The sequence below is a fragment of the Eurytemora carolleeae genome, unplaced genomic scaffold (assembly GCF_000591075.1).
Source record: "Eurytemora carolleeae unplaced genomic scaffold, Eaff_2.0 scaffold77, whole genome shotgun sequence".
NCBI classification, from domain to species: Eukaryota; Metazoa; Arthropoda; class Copepoda; order Calanoida; family Temoridae; genus Eurytemora; species Eurytemora carolleeae.
In genome coordinates this window covers 263502-282502 of record NW_019396022.1, presented here as the reverse complement: position 1 = coordinate 282502, position 19001 = coordinate 263502, and the positions used below count along the sequence as shown (strand labels likewise).

General features: G+C 30.9%; 2 protein-coding genes across 2 annotated transcripts in view; one reads left to right on the top strand and one right to left on the bottom strand.

Moving 5' to 3' along the window:
* The window catches only part of LOC111698609 (oxysterol-binding protein-related protein 8), a 45708-nt gene extending 42931 nt beyond the window's left edge, over positions 1 to 2777 (top strand). The window contains exons 28-30 of the mRNA XM_023469015.1: positions 88 to 219; positions 568 to 657; positions 1261 to 2777. Of these exons, the coding sequence (XP_023324783.1) occupies positions 88 to 219; positions 568 to 657; positions 1261 to 1305 (267 nt within the window). The 3' untranslated portion in view covers positions 1306 to 2777. The remainder of the gene's footprint in view (positions 1 to 87; positions 220 to 567; positions 658 to 1260) is intronic.
* Positions 2778 to 5774: 2997 nt separating this feature from the next.
* LOC111699913 (uncharacterized) lies at positions 5775 to 18664 on the bottom strand. Its single transcript, XM_023470726.1, has 14 exons — positions 18576 to 18664; positions 17840 to 17938; positions 16587 to 16633; positions 15514 to 15595; positions 14866 to 14916; positions 14369 to 14425; positions 12534 to 12635; positions 11105 to 11204; positions 9451 to 9536; positions 8898 to 8967; positions 7689 to 7750; positions 6845 to 6906; positions 6652 to 6716; positions 5775 to 5844 (listed from the first exon to the last, which is right to left on the bottom strand). Exons 1-14 carry the CDS (start codon positions 18622 to 18624, stop codon positions 5790 to 5792), a joined length of 987 nt encoding a protein of 328 aa, XP_023326494.1. The 5' UTR covers positions 18625 to 18664; the 3' UTR covers positions 5775 to 5789.
* Between the last annotated feature and the right edge of the window lie 337 nt (positions 18665 to 19001).

Sequence of the window (19001 nt, the reverse complement as noted above, 5' to 3'; positions counted from 1 at the left end):
ATTAAGAGAAGTGGTTTAACTTAGTCACTCGCTATAGATTTCCTTGGTAACAGTATAAAGTCGACATTTTCAAACAACTCTTTTTAGAAGGAATTAAAAGGCCGAGGTCTGAATAAAAGTAGTTCCTCCCTTCAGCCTCTACAGGAGGCTATCCGACCTCTAATAGAAGAACAAGTCAAGATGAATGAAAGAATTGCCAAGCTTAATCATTCAATAGAGGTAAAGAATATTATCTATACATCGTAGCCAAAATATTAAGACATGTTTGTATCAGCAGAAGGAAATAGACGGGAGCTTTAATATTAATCTTGAAAATAAAGGTTTTGTTTTGTTCAGACATGTTTGTATCAGCAGAAGGAAAGAGACGGGAACTTTAATGTTGATCTTGAAAAATAAAGTTGTGTTTTGTTCAGATATGTTTGTATCAGCAGAAGGAAAGAGACGGGAACTTTAATATTGATCTTGAAAAATAAAGTTGTGTTTTGTTCAGACATGTTTGTATCAGCAGAAGGAAAGAGACGGGAACTTTAATATTGATCTTGAAAAATAAAGTTGTGTTTTGTTCAGACATGTTTGTATCAGCAGAAGGAAAGAGACGGGAACTCAAATATTAATAGAGATTTAGTTCTACTCATTGTTCTCGTTGTTATGATACAGGTGAATTTTATAATACAGTGGTCTCCAGAACAAGATGGATTAGAGAGAGAAAAAAATATTAAATTTGCATTTTTTCTTATAATTTTGAAATTTTAAATAAAAGTTTTGTCTTTCACATGCTTTTGGCAACCACTGCACTGCACCGTAAGGATTTTTCCTTTAGTAAACAACAGTTTTTAGTCATTAACAGTACGCAAGCGGAATAATTTGGCTTTCTTTTATACATTAACCAGCTTTAGAACTCATCTAAGCCTGGAAACTAAATTTTTTATGTTAAAGTCAACGTACAAAATTATGACTAACCATAGATTTCTCCTTTATCATCATTAGAGTATCTAAAGATGTGTACCTTGAGGTTATGACTGATATAAAAGCTATACATGTTTGCAAGAATAAAAGTAAAAACAAATAAAACTAACTTTTAAGACGACCTTCAATACGCTTTTCTACAGAACATGCCTTTTTTTCAAACCAGGTCTAGGAACATTTCCGTGGGTCTACTGAGTTCCCTAATCAAAATTTGAGCCAATCGGTCAAAGGGATTCATGAGTTATGATCGGCCATACAGAGAGATATCACTACTTTACATATATATATGTTTAGGCGATGCTGAATTGGGTGTGGGCAGAAAGAGCGAGTAAACTGTAAACTTTAAGATAAATTATTATTTGTAAACACTGGATTTTTGAAAGAAATTGTCACCCCTTCTACCCCTTGTAAGAAGTATGATGTGAAACTAGAACTCTCTGTTTGATATTATTATAATTTTATTCCTAATTTCTATTCTTTGTGTTATATATCGACTGCCTTTTTCGAGTGCTTTAGTCAACTTTTTTTGTTTCTAGGATGCAAATTATAAGAGGTTTACATTTTCAAAATTTTGGGACAAACATACAAGCTCTTGATAAAATAAAACTTTCTTCAAAAATGATTTTTATAAAAAATTAAAATAAAATTTTTAGGGTAACATCGTGAATCGAGCTCGTCTTACTTAAAGTAGAGGGTGCACTAAAATTAAAATTAAACCATTTTAAAACTTTTCAAAGTGAGAGAAAAGAAAATATTTTTGATGTGGAAGGAAATACCATTTTGAAAAGATAAGAAAAAATTTTAATTTTTATTGTATCAACATTATGTTGCCATGCAATCCTCAGGATGTTTTAAAAATATAAAGTCAAGAATGCAATCATATTTATTGTTTAACATCAGTGTTATGTTTCATTTAAGATTGTTTACTGTACACTGCTCACCCTGCCTTCTACTTGTTACCATATAACCCCATAACATATTTTCAGACGAAAAAAAAATAATAATTTTTTGATTTAAATTTGTTGAAGTTTCAATTTTCAATTCTTCATGTTAATTAGCGAACTCATGGAATTAAAGCTATTTTGAAAATAAGCGACAATTTTTTGTTCAAATACTCATTTTTTACAAATATTTTTTTAGTTAGATATTTATGATATTAGAACAAAATATTTGGTAATTGTAAGTTTTTATTTTTATTGCTGCAAAAAATGACGAGAATTTCCAGAAATATTTTCCAATATACAATTAAAATTCGCTACAATTAATTGTTTATAAGATTAAAAAATTACAACATTCAACTCTGTTTGTCCAGATTGTTATTTATATATATTGTAACAGTTGTACTTTTTGTACTTTGTGTGTACTGTGTACATGAAATGTACAGAAACGTTTTGTTCAACTTACAAACAAAAATATTTTCAAGGATTTACACCTGCACGTTTCGCGCATTAACACTCTATGCTTTTGAAAATGATATAAATTAATTTTGTTTACAAACAGCGAGTGCCAAAGGGGTTAATTTTTAAAAAGTTTATATTGATTTCATATTTGTTTATTATTTTTATATTATTTCGTCGATGGGTGTTAAATGTTCCGGTTGGCCTTTTTAACATTCGATGAGTTTAGCGGGGGGGACATTTCTACCCTTTTTTTTTCTTAAAATCCCTTAAGATTATATTATTCAGGACTCGTTGTATTTTTGTAAAGTTTGCAATACTGTGGTTAATTTTGCAATATCATTAGTTTTTCTATTATAGTATTTCTTAGTTTATTTTATATTTGTGATAAATTATAAATATTTATTAAACACGTTTTTTCAGTTTTTTTTAAGTGTGTCTTGCGAATTATGATAGGATACCAATAAGTTAAGATTTTGATGAATGTATGTTGCTTTTTTGTTATTTTAAAATTACAAAATTTAAAAGTTTGGGAACCCATACAACGCGGAATATGAAGACAACTTTTATAATGTTGATTTTGTCTTTAAATAGTAATTATTATAGATATTATGTACAGAGCGTCCCATATCATATTAGATTATCTCCAATCTTTAACGCCATGAACTCAGAAAATACGGGTAAATACCACTTTTTAAAAACTTAATCGGTCATGATTTCATATTTTTTGCTACTACAAAAGTTATGCACTGTTATAGATAATATATCAATGAAACTGGGTCATGTTCAGTATTAAATCATACATTTTTTGGTGTTCCGATTCCATTCTGAGGGACTGAGACCCCTTTATGACCTCAGATGATCCAAAATTTGTTTGCCTCTGAAGGGTAAAAGATGAAACCAATGAAGATACGTGATGTGAGGTATCAAATCATACGTTTTTTTGATGTTCAGATTTCAATCCGAGTTCCCTTTCTGACCATAGATGATCTTGATGGCATAAAACCTCCAAATATCAATGACCTCCGGACGTCAAAATATTAAAGCAATGAAAAACGGCATTAACCTATACATTAGTGTAAAGTTTAAGGTTTCATTCATTGAAGTCGTATTCTTTCATTAGAAATCTTATGAATTTTGCCTAAGTTTCACTTCATTAAATTTAAAATTGAATCTTATTAACTATCTAGATTTTATATATTCTTTATTTTTCAACATACAAAGATAATACTGATAGATATCGTTTTCAAGGGCGTATACAGAGGGGGGGGGGGCAAAAGAAATTTGTGCTTCGCGCATATTTTGCCTCCTTCCCCCTAGATTTATTTCTGTATACGCCCTTGATCGTTTTGATGTCCGTTTAGCATATTCATGTTAGTGGATTTTTCAAATTTAAGATGTTGAAATGTCAATTCATAAGTTAGTTTTCTTCACGTTTAGAAAACAATGCATAAAAATCATGTAAATCAACTCTTTCTGGTCAAGATAACACTGACAAAACTTAATTTTTGATAAAACTATTTGTTCTGAATGATTGCAAATATCTATCAACAATTTTATTAAACCGGCTGATTTTTCTAATAACGTGTAGTTAAGAGTTTTAGTCAAAATAAGTATCGAAATTAAAACAAAATATTTTTGAATAATTTATTCTTTCGGAGAAATTGTTATATTTTTTAATTGGTCTTTACAATATTGATGATTAAACTGAACTTAACATTTTAAAATTGTACAAAGCTGATCCGTACAAAGTCAATAATATATATACTATGTACAAAATTGATCTGTACATAGTGCAAAATGGAGATGTACACGACAATTTACAATAAACAATATGATCTATAGCGTGCGTAAAATCTATGTATTAAGTGGCATACATTTTTATTCTTGATATATTGTACCTAGTCCTTAGTAGTGTACATCCATTTTATGTACACTGAACGAGAAATGTATAATTCATCCTTAAGGCGTACATAATTTGTATGTACAAAATGGTTAACATAATATGTACAGTGCACACTGTGTACAGTGTTGATGTATGTACTGTTTTATAATTGTGTTCTACCGTGTTCTGTATTCATCTCTTCTTGTATACCAGGGGACTCTACACTGCAGCTGTAATAAACATTTATCATATAAAGATAATTTTTTTTTTAAAGGGACAGGAGAAATAATGTCAGGGGACCCACCATTTACAACAGTACCTTTAAAATCGTTAAGTCTGGTCAAGGATGAATTTTTGTTTTTCTATTCTAACTTCATTTAATTTTGGTTTGATTGATAAAAAAAATTCGGGTTTAAACTGCAGAGACAGCCATTCATGTTGTAATACTTGTAGAAACCTTTAAGTCAAGTCTAGGATGCAATATGCATGAAATATTCTTATTTTTCCATTATTCAATTTTGGTTTCACCGATAAAGTTACTTGTGGGTTAATGCTGCAGAGAGAACTGCAACCATTTATGTTGTAAAACCAAAATGATAGCTACATAAATTCATATATATGAATCATAATTTTCCGCACATGCATCTTATTTGTGCAAATCTAAGCAACAAATTTTGCAACCATTCCTATCCATATTTATGAAGTTACCTACAAAAGAATGAAGTTTAGAGTTTCCAGCGAAAAGGGAAAATCGTTTCACGATGAATTCGCATTTTTAACGAAAAACTGATTTTTCGCCAAAAAGTTCGCATTATTTCGCATTTCGGTTGCCTGCTACCAAGGTTTTAAACAGTATGTCTACACATAAACAAAGAGAATCAGTGAATTAACAGCTTTTTTTACTTCTAAACTTGTAATTTCAATAACGCTTGTCAGAAATCAAAACTTATAAAGAAAAGTCGTTTTTATTGTGAAAAGGCCGATCACTGTAGGAAAACAACTAAGTCTATTTGAACCCTCATTAATGCTGCTGAGGCCCAGAATGAATTTTTTTATCTATAAATGAAAACATAGAAGTCCGATAAATGTTGTTGTTGATATTGTTTAGTTAAAAGATAGATAGATAGATCATCAATACAAAGCTCAGAATATGGTTGCAAAGCTCCCTGTTAACCTAATAATGTAAAAAGAGGAAGGCAAGTTTGTATTTTTTAATTTATACAAGGTATCCCACGACACATGATAACTTTAAGGTCGTCTTTGATATTTGAAATTTAAGATGTTGAAATGTCAATTCATAAGTTTATGGGAATTCAGTGACGAATTCGAAATCGTCTTTTTATAGATATTAGGATTTATTATGTTTTCATGGCTCAGTTCGTCTCAGAAACAGTAAAAATAATGAATACATAAAATTTGTCACTTCTACTAAATATTTTGGTTTTTATTCTTGATAACGTTTACCCTTTATTTGGTAACTGTTAATATCAGTATTCATAAAAATAAAATTCAAATTAATTAACCAAAATAAAATAAATTAATTAACCTACCAGTGCTATAGTATCCAGAATGTAGACTAGGAATGCAAGAACTTGTCTACAAAAAAAAATCGTTTATTAATAAGAAAATCACCCACCCCACTTAACAGAACTTTTCCGAATTTAGTTTTGTGATACATTCTTAATCTTTTACACAAACTTGTTTTATTACAGCACCCGTTCAATTTCTCAGAAGTGGAATGTGACCACCCCCCCTCTGGTCATAATTTATTTATTTATTTTATTACTTATAAAAAATTGTATGCAGAGATAGTTTTTACAAAAGCATTTTTTCTGTTGAACCTTTAAACTAGCCAAGGAAGAATTAAAGAGTGGGGGGCCAGCACCCCCCTCCCTCGCAATTCCATAGATATGGAAATAAGGGAGCTAAAAAGAGACGAAAAACAATTAGCAAAAGATGATCATTTCTTTAAAAAGATTCGTTGTTTCATTCAAAGATTTCATCCCAAAATTTTCCCCTTTTTTCTTTATTTTAGAAATGTCACGTGAAGCACATTTAGCTAATTTGATGAATCTTTGAGCATTGCTTAAAAAAAATATAAAATGTTAGTTAAATTTTGAAAATTCACATAAAGTAAACACAATGCAAGCTTAACCTACAGTGAGACCTACCAAACTGTGTAATGGGCAGACGACATTGCCGCAATATAATGATATGTTGTTTTACAATTTTACCACAGACCGGAACTTGCGAGATCTGTTTTAACATGGTTAAACTATTTTCAGTTCCGGTCTTAAAAACCTATTAGGTAAAGTGGCGTGTGCACAATTGCTCAATTGAGTTAACTGTCGTTTCCCTATTCTGTAGTTTGATGAGTTGACTGTATAAGAAGGTGAACTGTACCTGTGGAAATGACTAGAAAGGAAGGATCCAAGTGGAGCAAAGATTACAACTACTGGGGCACACACCTACATGTACTGTACTGTTTACGCAACAATTATCGGGAGATAAATCACGATTACTTTTTTTGCATAAATATATAAATAACAATAAAAAAATCTGTTAAAATTCAATGTGCAATTTAATCAGTATATTCCTTTAAAAATCCCCAGGCGTCCTCCTCCAATCCTCCCATCATGAAAGTTTTCCAGTAGCAACCTACGATAAAACAACTGTGGAAAAGGAAGACGACATTTGTGTATTTAACTACGTTTCAAAGCAAATACTTTAAACAATAAAGATTGGACATAAACATTAATGAGTGAAATGGGCCTGTATACAGTGTTGAGCATATTGTTTCGTTCGTTTTTCAAGACTTACCTACTAATAAATGAATTGTTACCTACTAAGTATACGTGAAGTTACCTACTAACAAAAGAAGTTACCTACAAACATATGAAGTTACCTACAAAAGAATGAAGTTTAGAGTTTCCAGCGAAAAGGGAAAATCGTTTCACGATTATTTCGCATTTTTAACGAAAAACTGATTTTTCGCCAAAAAGTTCGCATTATTTCGCATTTCGGTTGCCTGCGAAAAAATGCGAAAATTTTAGCTTTTTTCGCGAAATTTTGCTTTAATCTGTGTCAAAAGAAAGCAAAATTTTCGCGAAATCAGAAATGCAAAACGAAAAAAACAAATGCGAAAAATTAGGGAGACAAAACGCGAAAATTTTGCGAAAAAAATACGGAAGAGATTTTATAATTTATAATTTTATAATAAAACTATTAATAAAGAGCTCTCAGATGATTTAATAAAACTTCTAAAGCTGAGCGCTCAGAGCTGAGAATTCCACAAGTTTTTTCGCGCAATTGTTTGTTCAGCTATGTTTTTTTTGTGAAATTTCGCATCGATTTTGCATTTTTTCGCTTTATTTATTTACGCAAAAAAATGCGAAATTTTGCGAAAAAGTTTGCGAAATACGAAACCCTAATGAAGTTACCTACTAACGAATTGAAGGCCATCAATAGAATACTGGTAGGTGTAGCTACCTTTTCACTAACCCTAAAATAAAAAATATTAAAATAACAATAAAGCATTAAAGCCCGAACTTAAGTTTGATCTAATAAGCCACACTGAAACATTGTCACTCACTTTAAATACCATCGTCGTTGCATTGCCAAAGACCTTCCATTAAAAAAAATAAGTAAGAGGGGAACGTTAGATTCACAACGGTATCCTTCAAATCTTTAACTAAATAATAATGTGGATGATATCTGTTTTTCTAGAATCTAGTTGGAAAAGTGTTAATTCCTATTTTCTTTGATATTTCTGTAGCAGAAATCCGCCAGTTGGTGTCTGGAGTAACCATAATGGAAAATAATCTAATTTTAAAGAGAATATTATAGATATCTCATGCCTTCTTGATCAGAGAAAAGTTATATGGTGCTTTTTTAAATTGGGAATTTCATCGCTATGTGTCTCTGCTCTCGATGTTTCAGGGGTTCCACGTGAGAGAGACACATAGCCCGATATCAGCCTATTGTCCCTTTAATTTTTGCGAACACTCCCTTTAAATGTCGCACCTTTAATGATTTTCTGAAATATAACCATTTATCCAAGTACACGGATTTAGTAGAGCATTCCTTATCTCTGACATTCTTAGATGGGAGTGTATAAAAAATGAAGATTTTTAGGGAGTTGGATTGAACTTTCGCCTTTAATTATCAAAAAATTATCATTGAGTGATACATCTTATATACATATAAAGTAGTAATTTATCTTTGTTGGTTTAAATGTCCGATCATATCTAATGAATCCCTTGATCGATTTGCCACAAATTTTAATTTAGGAAATCGATAGAATCATGGGAATGTTCTGAGCTTGGGTTTAAAAATTCAAATTAAGTGTGTTGGCTTTTAAAACGAAAGCTTATATTTTCCATGAAAAACCGGGTTCCAAAGCTATTATAATTTAAGTATTATGACATTTTATTTTAATTAACCCGATTATAGCTGAAAATTAATTATTTTCGGTTGTGGCTTCTTTATAAAAGTGACTTGCGGATTTATGCTGCAGCAACAATTAATAAAATGCCAGAATTTAATTACTTTAAGCTAGGAAAAGCACGAAATCTTCATCATTGGTAAAAGGGTACTTTTGTGAATATAACATGTTTAAAATCCAATAATAAATATCTGAAAATAATTTCCTGAAAAGAAGTGTAAGAACTGAAAATGAACAAATATCTACTCCACTACCAGCCACTGCGCTAAATATACCTTAAAATATTACATTTTAACCACAATTCAGAAAACATATTTAATTGAGGAAGAATATTTTTGGCAGAAAAAAAAGATTCAATAAAGAGATTGATTACGTTTTATATTATCTTATTGAATTATATCATACTACCTGGAGTGCCCGGTAAAATTTTAAAAATTTTCCCAAATTATTTAGCTTAAGTCACCCTTGGGGTACCCATGGGTTCCCTCAAAAAATTCAGCAAAATTGCTCCAGCCGTTTGGCCAGCTATACTTAACATATAAATTTTAAGCTTTTATTATTTAGATTACAATTAATTAGATACAAAATTTAGTCTTTACTTTTTAAAAAATTTAAATTTTTCTAATACAATTCATCTGTTAATAAAGTAGGTAATTATTTGTTCTTTTAAGTAACAAAATATTTGAGGTTTAAGCTTTGAAATTGACAATGATTGATATCGCTGAACAACCCCTAGACCAAAAAATAACAAAAATTACCTCCTAAAAATCCTGCAAACACTAAAAAGCTTCTTTTCCATGCGTTTAAATTCTGAATTTGATCATAGGTTTTCCTTTTGTGCTCTCTGTAACATTTTTATCATCAATTTTACCATTTATATAAATCTTTATTAATGACTAGAGGCTTCTAGGGCGCTTACGGCTCGCGCCCTCAAAAAGAAATATGGTTTAAATATTGCTGCTTTTTAAGTGGTCATTTTTTCTTCGTGATTTTAAAACTCAAGTTTTCGCCGAATTCAATTAAAAAATCATTAATAAATAATAAATGTTTCCAACAAACTGATAATTGGGAGAAATTTCCTTGGAGATCAAAAACTTTACTGAATGAGTATTCAACAAAAATTCACAAATCTTTCATTTGTTAAAAAAATTTCAAATGATATTATTTTAAAATATAAGTTTTGACATTTCAAAATTCGAAACAAGTTTTATAAAACTAAAAGTAAACAAAATTATCTTTAAATCAGAAATCTGATATTTTAACGTAAACCTATGTAGAGGAGGACATAATTCTTTAAAATTAAAGTCAAAAAGAATGTGCAAGAGATAGGTAAATACAAGAAGGAATGAACTTTTTTAAAGAAAAAAATGAAATGATCTTTAAGTAAATCAGACATGTCATTCTACATTGAAGGTTACTTAAAATTATTCCTTAAGAACCTGTAACAGAAATGTTAAAGAAAAAGATTGATCTGTTTAAAAAAGGACATTTTTAAAGAAAGAATTAATTACTTGTCAGAATGACCTGTATTAAAAAAATAATCTGCTCAAAAGAAAGAATGACCCATTTTACAAATAAAATGACCTGTAAAAAAGATAAAAATGACCTGTTTTAAAGTAAGAATTAAGACCTAATTTAAAGAAAGAATGACCTGTTTTAAAAAAGAATGACCTGCAGTTAAAAGAAAGAATGACTTGTTTTAAAAGAAAGAATGACTTGTTTTAAAAGATAAAAAATACCTATTTTAAAGTAAGAATTTGAAAAAGAATGACCTGGTTAAAAACCAAAAATGACCTTTTTTTAAAGTAAGAGTTAAGACCTGATTTAAAAAAAGAATGACATGTGTTAAAAGAAAGAATGACTTGTTTAAAAGATAAAAATGGCATATTTTAAAGTCATAATTAAGACCTGATTTAAAAAAAGAATGACCTGTTTTAAAAGAAAAAATGACCTGCTTTAAAAGAAAGAATGACCTGTTTAAAAAGAACCTGTTTTAAAAAATGATTTGTTTAGAAAAGAACCTGTTTCAAAGAAAGAATGAACTGTTTTAAAGAAATAATGACCAGTTTAAAAGATAAAAATTACTTGTTTAAATAAAGAATGACCTGTTTAAGAGAAAAGATGACCTGTTTAAAAGATAAAAATTACATGTTTAAATAAAGAATGAACTGTTTTAAAGAAATAATGACCAGTTTAAAAGATGAAAATGACATGTTTAAATAAAGAATGACTTGTTTAAATAAAGAATGACCTGTTTAAATAAAGAATGACCTGTTTAAGAGAAAAGATGACCTGTTTAAAAGATAAAAATTACATGTTTAAATAAAGAATGACATGTTTAAATAAAGAATGACCTGTTTAAAAGATATAAATGACCTGTTTACAGAAAGAATAACATGTTTAAAAAATGACCTGTTTAGAAGAAAGAGTGAGAACGCAAAGCTAAACCAGATACAAACAAACCCAAGTTTCTTCTGTGCTGGTGTCAGCAACTCATCAATCACCTCCAACCCTTTCAATAAAAAATAATCAATAATTGAGTCTTTGTCACAAACTCGTATTTTCTAATCTCTTTACAACCTTAGATATTTCAAATTAGGAATTCTATCATTTAAGTTTAAAATATAAAAGGGTTACAGTTACACCATCAGGTTGGAAAGAAAGAGGGATTAGAAAATTTGAACAGACGGCAAAAATTCATTTCTAAGTATCTGGGTTTAAATTGAAACAATGAAAATCATGGATACAGGATAATTGGAAAGTACAGTAAAATATTGAGAGAAATAAAATTATACAATAGATTTTTCAGTTAACATAACAAATTTGACAGTGATAAATTCTTGTACAAAAAATCCTTTTGGTTTAAACAATATCTCTTCCCGTCCCGTCCCCCTCCATCCCCTACCCCCATTTATTTGTTGAAATGCCAAAAGCTTTTGTATTTTTCGAGCCTATTTCAAATAAAAGATCCCAACTGCCAAGGGGAAACCAAACTAAAAGATTTTATCCAAATATAATCTATATATAAATTTAGCTTGTCTGGACTCTGGAGTCTGGGTGGGTGTTTGTCTGTTTGTTTGTATCCAATAAACGTCAAAACGGCAGAACCGATCAGGCCCAAATTTTGTGTGGGACCTCACGTGGCTCCAGAGAAGGCTTATAAATGATCAAAATTTCAAAATTTTGTGTTTAAAATTTTTAATTTTTTATACTGTACAAAGAGAAGATGCTCATAGTTAAAGCCGGTCACAGATAAAGCCACAGTTAAAAGTTGAAATAGAAAATGGGCATTGGGCGCGAAGCGCCCAAAAAGCCTGGTTTTTAATAAAATTATGTAGCTTCCATGGGACTCTCCATTGAAAAAAAGAGGGACATACCCGATTCACAACAATACCCTTTAATCAAAAATATTATCAATGAAGGGGACCATATCGTTGTTTTTCTAACTTTGAAAAGTGGTTAAATAGTTGGAATAATTTTCTGAAACGTAAGCAAATCTTTGCGCAATTTTCGCACGATGTTCGTGCAAAAAATTTCGACTGGAAACCCTAATCATTCTTGACCAAAACCCGAATTTAAAGAATTTAAACCGCGGGTTAAATTTTAGCCGCGGCTCAAATATGGTTGGTTTCACTTAATTTTTCAAGGTTTAAGCCGGCGCCAAATTGAAACAGGTTTTTGGGGGATTTGAGATGCGACTTAAATTCATTCAATTCGGACACAGACAAACCTTTTTAGGCCGTACTCTTGTCAATCTACAAATAAAGGGCCATTTAAATTTAATGTTTAAAAATAAAAATTCTAGGAAACGAAATTTTATGAAAAAAAGTTTTTTCTTTACCTAGTATCATCCCTGCGATGGCTCCAATACTGCAGAAAACAACAGAATTATTTTCAAGTTTAATTTTCATCCAAATTATTGTGAAGGAGGCACAACTCATTCCTAGAATAAGCAGAGATACATTTCACAGTGATCCATAGGATGCATGTTTTTCCGCAAACATTTATGAGAATTTTGCCAATTAAAGTTAAATATCAAGGCGCTGCGGCACTTAAAATCAACCCGGTTGCGACACTTGAAGTCAACCCAGTTGCGGCACTTAAAGTAAAACCCAGTTGCGGCACTTTACAGTCAACCCAGTTTTGGCACTTTAAAGTCAACTTAGTTAGGGCACTTAAAGTCAACCCAGTTGCGACACTGTAAAGAGTCAACTTAGTTACGGGGCTTAAAGTCAACCCAGTTGCGACACTTAAAAGTCCAATTTTAAAAAACGATGCAACTTTTCCCAGCAGTATCAAACTATGAGATTTTTAATCTCTAAAATGCAACTTCTAATTTCTTTGCAAGCTGACGGTGTAAATCTTTGATAGTTCAAACTTAGACTATATTATCTAACAGAATTCATAATTCAGACAACTTCATCTAGCAGAATTCATAGTTTAAGATATAAGGTCTACAACATCGAGTAACATAGTTTAAGATATAAGGTATACAACATCGAGTTACATAGTTTAAGATATAAGGTCTACAACATCGAGTAGCAGAGTTTAAGATATAAGGTATACAACATCGAGTTACATAGTTTAAGATATAAGGTCTACAACATCGAGTAGCAGAGTTTAAGATATAAGGTATACAACATCGAGTTACATAGTTTAAGATATAAGGTCTACAACATCGAGTAGCAGAGTTTAAGATATAAGGTCTACAACATCGAGTAACATAGTTTAAGATATAAGGTCTACAACATCGAGTTGCAGGGTTAGAAAATCAGATTTTGCGTTAAAAACTCATTTCCTTTTCGAAAATGTATAAATCATTAGATAACACCCTCTAGTTTTACATTCCTATGTAAAAATGGATCTGCAATAAATAAGTTTTTAAATTTGCAGGATTTAATGAAAACTGTTACAAACCAAGAAAAACAGTTTTTTTTGTAAGAAATGGACATTCAAAAATCTTTTTTTAGGGAAATTTCTATTTGAAAAATGAACATTTGGAAAATTCAGAGTGTCCCACGAAACATGACAGTAGCAAGACGACTTGAAGGTCGTCTTTTATTTTTGAATTTGCTGCTTTTATTTGTCAACTTCACTGTAGAAGTAAAATTTTTGAGATAGTAATCACAGAATACCGCTGCTAGTCCTGACATTTCCCAAATGTGGTCTGCCTTTTTTGTGCTTTTAATATTACCCGAGATAAAAAGAATTTTGTTGACATTTCGACAATTTTGGTTCTATATAATAAAATTGAAATCTGAACAAAACTCTTGATATCTCCGGTAATATTAACAATAAAAAAGGCAGACCACACAGGACTAGGAGAATTTTGAGGTTATTGTTTCAAGAATTCTACATGTTAAAGTAGGTTGACGACTGAATGTCCAAAATGAATTCCAAGATCAAAGACGACTTTCAAGTCGTCTTTCTATATACTGTCATGTTTCCTGGGACACCCTGAACTTTGGGAAAATGACAAAAGAGAAAAAAGTGGCTAAGTATAGGTGATAAACCAACCTGTTGCTTGTATCATTAAAGAAAAAGTGGCTAAGTATAGATGATAAACCAACCTGTTGCTTGTATCATTAAAGAAAAAGTGGCTAAGTATAGGTGATAAAGCAACCTGTTGCTTGTATCATTAAAGAAAAAGTGGCTAAGTATAGATGATAAACCAACCTGTTGCTTGTATCATTAAAGAAAAATCCCTCGCAACACCTGGAGCTATCGCTAGCGCTGAAATTCAATATAAATATTCAATACATTTTTATAAACTAGCTTTGTCTGGAAATATAATCCTTTCGGTCAAAGTCAACCCACTTAACTAGGAATTTGTTTAAAATTTGGTTCTGACGAGTTTTCGATTAAAATTTGAGGCAAATCAGTTCAAGAGGTTCATGAGGTTCATGAGGTTCATGAGTTTTAGAATAAATAACCTGAAAGCTTATGTTTGACTGGCCTTATTCATTTTCATAAAGTTTTCTAGGCTTGAATTATATCAATATTGACCCAAACAAAGCTTTTAAAATATTTAAATTTTAGATTTTTCTGTAATTCCTTGTTTTTAGGATTAAAACAATTGTTTTGGCTGAAACCAAAAAAATATTTAAAAAAAAGATTTGTTGAAAAATGAAAACTATCTATTTGTTTGACTGTTTATAAACTTTATTCCTCACCCAATGTCATAACTGGGAAAGCTACTGCACCCCCTCCTTCACTTGTCATACCTAAAATATGAATATTTGCATAGTTATAAATACACTAGCGGGAGAGTTGCCCGTGTTTATACTTCTATTCATAGTCATAGTTATTCCCGCCGTTCACCCGCGCATGGTATTAAATCATGATTTTTTTCAGGTATAGGGTGTTCCACAAAACATGACAGTTGATGAATAGTTTTGAATGTCGTCTTCCATACAATGTATTAGATATTAAAGACTACCATATGATATTTTTATAATTGTCTTTGGTATTAAACAACTTAACAAATTATGGAAGGAGACATTCTAAACTATTTACCAACTTTCATGTTTCGTGGGACACCCTGTACTAACACAGGTTTCCTTAAAGAAATTCAACCAATTTGGTCCAGATCAGCTATAACTAATTATAAATTTAGATGTTAACTCTGGTAAAAAAAATATTAAATGATTGTCGGCTTCGTTCTTTTAATCTATGAGTGCTCAGCGTTGCCCGTTGAATTTTAGAGAAAGAAATTTGAATGCCAAAAAAATGTTAGCCTATGCTAGCCCCAGGGTACCCATGGGCTCCCTCGAAAAATTTCAGGCGAATTGACCATAACTATAAATAAATAAAAATTATACCTGCTACAGTCGCGCCAAAAATCATCGTAATGCTCATCAAATAACGCTCAGGGAACAGTGAAAAATAATCGTGTCTAATGGCCTAAAATAATCGTGTCTAATAGCCTAAAATAATCGTGTCTTATGGCCTAAAATAATCGTGTCTAATGGCCTAAAATAATCGTGTCTAATGGCCTAAAATAATCGTATCTAATGGCCTAAAATAATCGTGTCTAATGGCCTATAATAATTGTGTCTAACGCCTATAATATTTGTGTCTAATGGCCTAAAATAATCGTGTCTAATGGCCTAAAATAATCATGTCTAATGGCCTAAAATAATCGTGTCTAATGGCCTAAAATAATCTTGTCTAATAACCTAAAATAATCGTGTCAAATGGCCTATAATAATCGTGTCTAATGGACTAAAATAATCGTGTCTAATGGCCTAAAATAATCCTGTCTAATGGCCTAAAAAAATCGTGTCTAATGGCCTAAAATAATCGTGTCTAATGGCCTAAAATAATTGTGTCTAATGGCCTAAAATAATCGTGTCTAATGGCCTATAATAATCATAACTAATGGCCTATAATAATCGTGTCTAATGGTCTAATAATCATGTCTAATGGCCTAAAATAATCGTGTCTAATGGCATAAAATAATTGTGTCTAATGGCCTATCATAATCATGTCTAATGGCCTAAAATAATCGTGTCTAATGGCCTAAAATAATCATGTCTAATGGCCTAAAATAATCGTGCCTAATGGCCTAAAATATTGATGATAAGATGAAACAAAATCCCAACAGTTTTTATCAACAGTGCACACAAAAGAAAAATGTATTTATTAAAAACTAACAATTTATTATGGAAATATATATAAGATGGTAATCTCTGCTTGTTTGTCTGTTTGTTCCTTTTTTCCGATCATAACTCAGGAACTCCTTGACCGATTTGCTTCAAAATTAAATAAGGAACTCGGCAGAACCAAGGAAATAGTCTTAGCTTGGTTTAAAAATTCTAAATTGGGTAGGTTTACTTTAAAAGGGAAACTCTAGATTAGGCTGGATTTTAAAACATGCCCCCCTCGTGCTGACCTGCATCCACCATAAAGATTGTACAATCAACGCCGGTATCAGCAATCCTAAATTTATAACCATTGTGTTATTAATTCATTGTAGCAGCAATCCTAAATATATAATCATTGTGTTATTAATCATTGTAGCAGCAATCCAATATATGTTATCGTTGTGTTATCAAGCTATTGCAACAGCAATCCTAAATAATAATAATTGTGTTATTAAATCATTGTATCAGCAACCCAATATATGTTATTGTTGTGTTATCAAGCTATTGCAGCAGAAATCCTAAATAATAATCATTGTGTTATTAAATCATTGTAGGACCAATCGTAAATATGAAATCACTGTATTAACTCTCACAAATATACATATAACTGATTAATAAAACATTTGTTTTTAATCCTAAATTTACCAATGATCAAATGATGAATAAAACAAATTGAAAATATTGAATTCTAAAATAGATTAAAAAAATTGTATGATATTTTCTCAAATATTTGATACAGCTCTAACCAGAAAGACCCGAAATTAATTGCCAGTTAATCAGACAACTTTAAATATATATATCTCTGGTGATTTTAAACGCACAATAAAGGCAGACCACATTTTGGAATCGGCCGGACTTGGGCTATTTTGTTATTATCGTTTTATTTATCATATTTATAAAAGTAATGATCTTGAAGAGTTCAATGAACACGAAGCACAGAAATTGTGTCATGAACATTATTTGCTTTACTACAAAACATGCAAAATACAATAAGTTTGCTTAAATGTCGTCTTTCTATTCCGTACAGTTTTATAGATATCACTGTACAATGATTTGAATTTAGTGAACTGCAGATACCATTAAATTGGACAGAAAGAATAAATATTCTAGAAGAAAGTAAAAAATCTTAAAACTAAAAAACTAAACAAAGTATTATTATATTTGTAACAGTGTTGATGTTTTTAATTGAACCTCAAACAAATTTCATAAGGATAAAATTGTGTTATATCATGGTGGGTCGGAAAAACTCGAATGTTTCTGAAATTGAAATTCCTCTTATATTGAAATGAAATTTTTTTGAGATGTTTTATTAGTTTGCTCTTTTTATAGCTTGCCGAATTTTTTTACTCTGAAAATATAATTTGTTTAAATCATGATTAAAAAAAGTGTTTTAAATTTATTATGGCATTTTATCTTTTGTTAAAAGTAAAAATTGTAGAAACATATTCTAAAATTGGATATATTCTATTTTAATCAATATCTTGATTTAAAAAATAATTACCGACAAATCGGCGATATTTAACAAGGAGCTTTTGTGTTAAAGAAGCATCATGAGACAGCTCTTTTAGAGCCTCCAGCTGCGTATCATCTAGCTTCTGTCCTAAACATAAAGATTATATATTATCTTTGATGTTTATTTTTTACAAAAGTACATTTTATGGATTTTTAAAAGCACAACTATGTCACCTTTCAATTTTTCAAGAAAATTACACATCATTTAAACCAAAACTATTTTAGAGCTACTTAGGGCGTTTTCAAACTTCAGAAGCGATCATATCCTTTAGTTTTAGTGTTGATAAGCTTTAAAATTTAAATTAGCATGCTTTCTTCTATACAGTACGCATTTTGAAGAAAAAGTTATTGGGCACATCCATTTTCAAAAGTTGGTTAACCGCGAGACACTGTCATTATTGGACACCTTAGGGGTCACCAGCTCACACTCATCGCATGAACATCTTAGTGCTTACACTGACACTGTCATCGCGTGGACACCTTAGCTCTCACGCTGACACTGTCATCGCGTGGACACCTAAGTGCTCACACTCACACTGTCATCACGTGGAAACCTTAGAGCTCACGCTCACACTGTCATAGCGAGGACACCTTAGGGCTCACGCTCACACTGTCATCGCGTGGAAACCTTAGAGCTCACGCTGACATTGTCATCGCGTGGACACCTTAGTGTTCACGCTGACATTGTCATCGCGTGGACACCTTAAACTTATGTTATTGCTCACCTTCCCAAAAGTACTTTTTGAAGAATCTTGTTACTTTTCCTTTGCTCATTATTCTGGAATATCATCAAGCTTTTTACAAACTTTCACAAGGTGAAATTAACTGGAGTCACTAGAAATAAGATCATGCTATATACAGTATACAGTTTAGTATTAGATACTTAAACACAAGGAGATATTGAATAGAATCTCCTTGCATAAACATATATCGTGCAGATGTACACTAGAAATACAATCATGCTATATACAGTATACACAGAGTTTAGAATTAGATACTTAAACACAAGGAGATATTGAATAGAATCTCCTTGCTTAAACATATATCGTGCAGATGTACACTAGAAATACAATCATGCTGTATACAGTATACACAGAGTTTAGTATTAGATACTTAAACACAAGGAGATATTGAATAGAATCTCCTTGCTT